We start from the raw sequence: 7424 nt of genomic DNA on the forward strand, positions 1-7424 counted from the left end.
CATGAAGCTTTTGTCCCCCCTATCAACTGTATCAAGTAATAATGGACATACTTTAGTTATAATGGGATTTTGGAGAGTGACTTGTATGCCAACAGTGAGACTCGGAGTGGAAAAAGAGAGTCATAAGATTACTAGACAATCCTCTTGCCTAACCTATGCAAAATTGGGTGTTATTGCAACTTTTTTTATCTTTATTCGCAACTTTTTTTATCTTTATTCGCAACTTTTTTTACAATAAAAAACTGCAATTTGAATATTTTAGACAATAACTAGAACTAAAAGTCTAATGTGCATGCGCATCATGCTTTAGATATTTGCATATCTTAATTAGCTATTCATCATAAATTGCTTGATTCTTAGATGTCAAAACAAACTTCTCTACCACTGCCAAAAAAAAATAAGTGTGTGGAATTGCACGACATTGATATATTTGGTGTGCAATATATCGTGAGCTAGCGAACCCTAGGTTCGATACAAATAAAGCTTCCAATTTTAAATCACCTTTCCTCCCAAACTAGAATTACCTAATCGGCTGATTGATGGTGTCTAATGAATGGAAAGCATGCTATATATAATCATGTTCAAGAATTTCATCCATAATTTGAGAATCGGAGATAAATAACACATGATATCATATGATTCCTATTCATTAAGTAAAGAAGTCTAATTCACTTTCCTTATGGTAAATAATAGAACATTACGGTCCATCCCTTGATTAATGTGGTTTCCATTTTACTTTCCTTATCAACTAAATCAGTATGGGAAAAGGTATAAATGACTAATAATAATCAAAAGATCTCTCTAGTTAAAATATGGGAAAATGCCACACTGAAATAAAAGTACTATAAATTGTTTTTAGAATGTGAATATATTTTTGTTTATCTGAGATCTAGGTGTTGGGTATTAATATGGAGTAATTTTTATTGTCAACCTTTATATGTGTGTTATTCATTGTATTATTTGCCGAGCTATTAAATTTTTTAATTTTGTACTGCAAATTTTTTTAATTCTTCCATATGAACTTAATATATCTGTCATAAAATAGTTCACTTTTTAAATTAAAATTGTACTACCCCGTATACCCCTAATTGAAAATCGTTCTCAACGGCTCAAAGTTTCGAAAATCCAAATCTAAATTCAAATCCAAAATCTATTACCACTCAAACTCAACCGATTTCCCCATAATTAGTTCAAATTCTGGAAACAATTAATTTTAGAAATAACAGTGTGCACCAAATTCAATTTTAATTGTTTTTTTTTTCTGGGGTCAGAATCGTTGAATGGTAACTGACCAGAATACCATTACCCACCAACCGAATATTCCCTTCCAGTATTCCACTCTTCTTCTTCTTCTCTCTCTCTCTCTCTCTCTATCTCTATATAACCCAACAGAGTCCCCACAAACCAACCTAAACAACCAAAACCACCTCCCAAACTCAAAAGCTTCCATCTTTCTTCAACCCCAAAGCTCCCAAGAACCCTCAAATGTACGACACACTCAAGAACACCTACCAACTCTTCGAAGAAATCGGCCGCGGCCGATTCGGCACCATCATCCGCGCCTTCTGCCCCGTCTCCGCCGAGTCCGTCGCCGTCAAGATCATCGACAAAACCCTCCTCACCGATGACACCGACCGCGCCTGTCTCGAGAAAGAACCCAAGATCATGACCCTCTTGTCTCCCCATCCCAACATTCTCCAAATCCACAACGTCTTCGAAACAGAGGACTCCATGGCCATGGTCCTCGAGCTCTGCAACTCCGAGACTCTCTACGACAAGATCGCCCACCGCACGTTGCCCGAGCCTGAAGCCGCCAACCTCATGAAACAGCTCTTGGGGGCCATAGCTCACTGCCACAGAATGGGGGTGGTCCACAGGGATCTGAAGCCGGAGAATGTTCTATTTGACTCAAGAAACAATCTCAAACTAGCCGACTTCGGGTCGGCGGAGTGGTCCAGTGAGGGAGGCTCCATGGAAGGTGTGGTGGGTACGCCGTACTATGTGGCGCCCGAGGTCTTGATGGGGAGGATGTACAATGAGAAGGTTGATGTGTGGAGTGCAGGGGTCATGTTGTATATAATGTTAGGTGGGATTCCTCCTTTTTACGGCGAGACGGCGACGGAGATCTTTGAGGCGGTGCTGAGGGGAAATCTGAGGTTCCCGCCGAAGGTTTTTCGGGGAATTTCTCCGGCGGCCAAGGATCTGTTGAGGAAGATGATGTGTAGAGACGTCTCCAGGAGACTATCTGCAGAGCAAGCACTTAGTAAGTTTCCAACTTTGCTATTGATTCTTGGTCAGTTTTGGGTTTTTTCCATTTGGGGATTGAATTAGTGGTCTTGCTCTGTTTGGTAAAGATTTGGACTTTACTAACAAAGTTTCTTTCTTTTTGTGATTTCAGGACACCCTTGGATCTTGAGCGGTGGAGAAGCAAACCCAATGGACTGAGCTGACTTCATGAACCTCAAGAACATCAGCAGGAAGCAAACCAAGTATACAAGTTCCCAGCCATGTATGTATGTGAGTTTGAGAAGAGATAAAACCCACTTCCCTCTCTTAGAAGCGCATAAGCCCCTGGATGGATCCAGAAGAGAAGAGCCTTTTTGAAGCTAGGTAGCTGAGGAAGGGTTGTTCTTAGTAGTTTTAGTACTTTTTTGTAATGAGAATCTGAGGTTGTAAATAGAATGGGGTTGAGGACTGATGCTGTGTCCTTCCCCTTCTTCTCTGTGTTTTTTTAGTCGGAGAGAGATTAGGAAGTGATGAGTGAGAGCAAATGAAGTACCTCCCAGAAAGAGAACCAATGCAAGTTCAGTCCTTTGTCAATTTCAGTATGTAAAACCATGTTTTGTTAAAGCATAATGTGTTCGGCAACATGAATGTGTTTTTTGCTTTGGAATCTCAATGTTGCACTCTTTTCCTTCTTTCTTCTTCCTTGGATGGTGGAATAGATTTGTGTACTGTGATAAGGGATTTGGTATATACCTTTACATATCCCTCAAAATATCCATGCGCATTTTCTTGGCAAGACATTTTTGTGGAAAATGATGTCCCGGCTTTCATAATAAAAGCATGTACTTTGAAAACCTACCGGTCAAGAAATCCTCCCATAAGGTAGAAAACCCTTGCATCTTTCTTGCAGCTTATACAAGTCTACGAAATTGATAAATTGACTTGCAAGAAAGAAAACTTAGAAGCACAAAGCAATTTTAAATGCAGATTACAGTGGAATGCATAGGTACTTATCATTTACATCATCGAAATACATAATCAAAATTTGACATTTAGGTACGTACTCAAGATGTCATTTTCGATCAAGCTCTCCATTTTGCCTAAAGTTTATGCATGTCTCCGTCGGATAACTCGGATTACATTGTCTGACTTGCCAATCCGACCGGCCGGCCAAAAGCTCAGGGACCAACTGCCATTATTAGATAGAAGCAGTAGCATGTGAGCTGTCCAACAAGATTTTAAACGCACCCCACCATCAGACCTATAGGACAAGAAGGAAGTTTGATAAAGAATAGTTATTATCATCCACTAAGCAAAGAAGAGAAGGACTATCTAATTTGATTAACAATGTCACATCGAGAGGGTGCTAATTGTCACTGTGAATGAGCATTGATTTAGGGGCAGGTGGCAATGGTGGCATCGGCATCAATAATAGACGGAAGGGCCAGAGCTCACATGGGAAAGGCAGAAGAGCACAGAAATGGTGGGGGATATTGAGTTGGGGGTTTCTCTTTGTTTAAACCAGAGTGAGTATCTACGTGGTTTGAAGTCAGGGAAACGTTGGAATCACGAGGAAGAGAGTTAAGGCAGTCAGGTGTTGGAGTTGATCAGTGAGGCTCCATATCAACATGTTTGGTGTGGATTGGTGCAGTTGGTTTGGTTTGATTTGGTTTGAGAAGCTCGATCTGTGTAGTCTGTACAGTCAACAAGTACTTCCCATGTGAGTGTGCCATTGGAACAATCTAAGACGCGGATCTTATTACTTTCTGGTCTGGGCAGTGTTGGATAGTTAGGTTGATTTGGAGGAACAGCTAGCAGCTTTCCAGGGGATTCTAGAGCACTCTACCATGGTGGAATGAAACATTTTATGACAATTTAAAATAATTAAGTTATGAAATTGAAAATTATATACTATTCCGACTAAATAAGATAGTCTCAAATGAAGCTACAAATGTTTAGTACAAAGTTCTATGTTAAATGATCTACTCGATGAAATGAACAATTGCCCTAAGAGACATGGTCGGCAAAACGATTGAACTATAGAAAACATATTGGCTGAATGTTGCCGATGAAGCGCTTCAATTGATTATTGATTTGACATTTTGAAGTTTGAAACATATACATAAAGAGCAGCGAGCATGAGCAAAATTCAGTGTGATGTTCGTAGTATAATTATAAATAACGCCCTACATATTTTTCACTCTTGAAACGTAGATAATTTATTTTCGATGATGATAAGGTAACTTTGGTCTAACAATGTTCAAAATAAATTATAGTGAAACTGAATCTATATCACTATATAATGTAGGTACTATTTAGGTCTCTTCCCATATCATGACTCGACGATACACTAATAAGGTGAATGAATACTATGAAGATATTGGCTACATAATAGTGTAGACAAGTTAAACAAATGAGACCTAATTTCAAAAAAAAAAACAAAACAAAAACAAATGAGACCTAAACGGCTAAACATAGGTTCACTCTAGACAGAGCACAGCAAGTAATTAACTATAGACAGCAAGTCACACAAGTAATTATAATGTTCACTATTTTAAATAAATATAGAAAAATGGGCAATGCGTTATTACACATTATCAGGTAAAATATATGATCAGACTCAAAATAAGGGATTAGGTTGACTCTAGAGCAGAGCACAGCAAGTAATTAACAATCCTAAATTTGGCTCCCATCGTTTTCAGGAAGTTTACACTTGGTGGCCTAACGAGGCTCGGGCACTGCATATATGGTCTCTTTCACAACCATCACAGATTGAAAATTTAATTATATTGTCCTGTCTTCTGTTCCATTCGAAATAAAGTTAAGGAAGACTCCCTATAGGTGCCTGTGACCACACCAATAACCCAAGCAGGCACAAATTAATGGTCACCCCTTACGTATACGTGGGGCACTAGTATTGACACAAATTTATATACACAATTAATGTATGCGTACGCTGTAGACTTGCAATTATATTGAATATTAAGTCTTCTCCCGTTTCATTACTTCACTTCATTCATCATTTCATCATTTCTGTTTGTCAACTTTGCGGAAAATGCCCATCTTGAAATTGGCGGTTTCTAATTTGGTAGCAACGCGTACGTTCCATTCCGCCTTTCACAAACAAGAAGAATAAGTAATTGGTCAGATCAGAAATCAAGCCGGTCAAACTAGAGGGCATTATCAATGAACGAACGAACGTAGCTTTGTCAAACTACATATCAATCTTCTCTTATTCGATTAGCAGTTAGTTAAACTAATTATTTGAATATTTACCCATGCATGAACCTCTTATCTCAAAACGATCGGAGCATTAGTTTCCATGTTAGCTAGCTTCAATTTTAGTAATCGATTAATTGTCCTAATTGATCGAGTACAAGAATGCATAACAGTACTTCTACAATCTAGTAATAGTGTTCGCGCATAAGTGTGTGCTCTAATTGTACCTGTAACTTTGGAAAATCAATATTTGTATATGAGGCTGATTGTTTATATATGCAACTTCAACTTGATTACTAGCTAGATACATTTCCCGTATCTCGATCGATCGTAGCATTTGTTTAAGTGTACACACAAGTTCGCATTGAAGGATCATATGTACATAAAAGCATGTTTTATCAGTCATTGAAATTTTCAGTTTTGCAACAAATCAAAGCGTGTGCATGTGTACGCCCCATGTGATTTGATCCGCAACACAAAACTGTATCCGACTATATTTACTTGCTTAATTCTGACACCTTGTTAAACAAAACAACGGGGCGGCATGAATCAAATGTTGTGCATGCATCATGCATGCATGTATTACCTACTTACCTAGGTCAGTCCAATTTCATTTATCGAGCTTAGGAACTATACTATAAGAACATGTTTTCATAACGTAAATGAAGACTGAAATTGGAACGAATCGAAGAAAGGGATCTAAAGGATATATTCGAACAATAATGCTAATATACTATATACTGATAAGTGGTATGTTATGCATATAATAACAGCCACATAAATGACTATTGGTCTAGGATGGCGTACGTTGTCACGATGAACGACTCGGGTTTTGAATTGAACGAGTCTAGCCAGCTAATATAAATGCATATATGAGTTCTATATATAAGAGGGGAAAGGCGAGGATGAAGCCGCTATACACTGGTAGAAAATGATTATAATTAAGTAACTATATGTCCCCATTCAAGGGTCAAATGCTTGATTACATACATAAGTGCATGTGACATTTGTGTTTTTGAGAGAAAATGTTGAAATTCTTGATCCACCGTGAACTCTACTTTAGGTTTGATACTTATAAATGTATGAAAATTTCAAGTAGGTTGAAATTTATAATTTCAATAATGAAGGAGAGTTTGAGAGACAGAGAATAGTGCAAACCCCTAACTACCTAGGCGCGTGATGGATGAGTGATAATTATCTTTCACTAAGATGAATGCACGTTGAAAAGAAAAATCATTATACATGCCCAAAAAAAATATTATTTAATAGTATAATATATAAATATATTGAGTCAGTCTATCTACAGTGATATATAAAACACACAAATATATTAATAGATTAAATAACATATTGTTTGAGAACTCAACATAAACATATCTAATACAACAATATTATCTGAAACTCAAACACTATAAAAATTTCAAGGTTATTGTGCATGTTTTTCTAATTGATTGAGTAGAAGAGTATTGAGTTATTGACAAAGTCATTTTTGGTAATTGTACGTGTTTCCCTATTGCCGGCTTCTAAAACAAACAAAAAAAAGAAACAAATCGAAATTCAAAACAGGCGCCGGAGCAGGTGTGAACACGTGAGGAGGAGTGTGGTTAAGAAGACCGTTGATCTGTGGACGTGCAGATCATGAATATATATACGTACGCGCGCGTGCTGCAAAATGGTCCTGCGTTTAAGATTCTCCTGGACCCCGTGAATGAGACTGTGATATGATATGATAAGCCCCCTCCTCTCTGTACCCAAAACACCCTCTGATAAGCAAGCGGTCCTAATGTAATTTGACTTCTCATAATGCTGAAGAGTAGTTCTCTCTCTCTCTCTCTCTCTCTCCCTGAGGTCTGAGCTTACTAGGTTCCTTCCAAAACCCTAACGAATGCAGTTGCCCACTTGCAGGGGCTCATCTTCTTCGATTCCTTCCCCACCATGACCACAGAGATCAAAACTCATCCAGCTTTATATGTAACCTG

At 38.1% G+C, this 7424-nt stretch overlaps 1 protein-coding gene across 1 annotated transcript; it reads left to right on the forward strand.

Moving 5' to 3' along the window:
* The first annotated feature begins 1421 nt into the window (after nt 1–1421).
* LOC126797929 (phosphoenolpyruvate carboxylase kinase 1) lies at nt 1422–2868 on the forward strand. The gene is made up of 2 exons (XM_050524700.1): nt 1422–2263; nt 2399–2868. The coding sequence occupies exons 1-2, from the start codon at nt 1486–1488 to the stop codon at nt 2443–2445; spliced, it is 825 nt and encodes a 274-aa protein (XP_050380657.1). The 5' UTR covers nt 1422–1485; the 3' UTR covers nt 2446–2868.
* The last annotated feature ends 4556 nt before the right edge of the window (nt 2869–7424 follow it).

The sequence above is a fragment of the Argentina anserina genome, chromosome 6, assembly GCF_933775445.1.
Source record: "Argentina anserina chromosome 6, drPotAnse1.1, whole genome shotgun sequence".
Classification (NCBI taxonomy): domain Eukaryota; kingdom Viridiplantae; phylum Streptophyta; class Magnoliopsida; order Rosales; family Rosaceae; genus Argentina; species Argentina anserina.

Excerpts from the sequence above, each read along its gene's own strand:
- LOC126797929 (XM_050524700.1), top strand. The coding sequence starts at position 1,486 with ATGTACGACACACTCAAGAACACCTACCAACTCTTCGAAGAAATCGGC. Across the intron at positions 2,264-2,398 it reads ATCTGCAGAGCAAGCACTTA|GACACCCTTGGATCTTGAGC; the intron begins GTAAGTTTCCAA and ends TTGTGATTTCAG.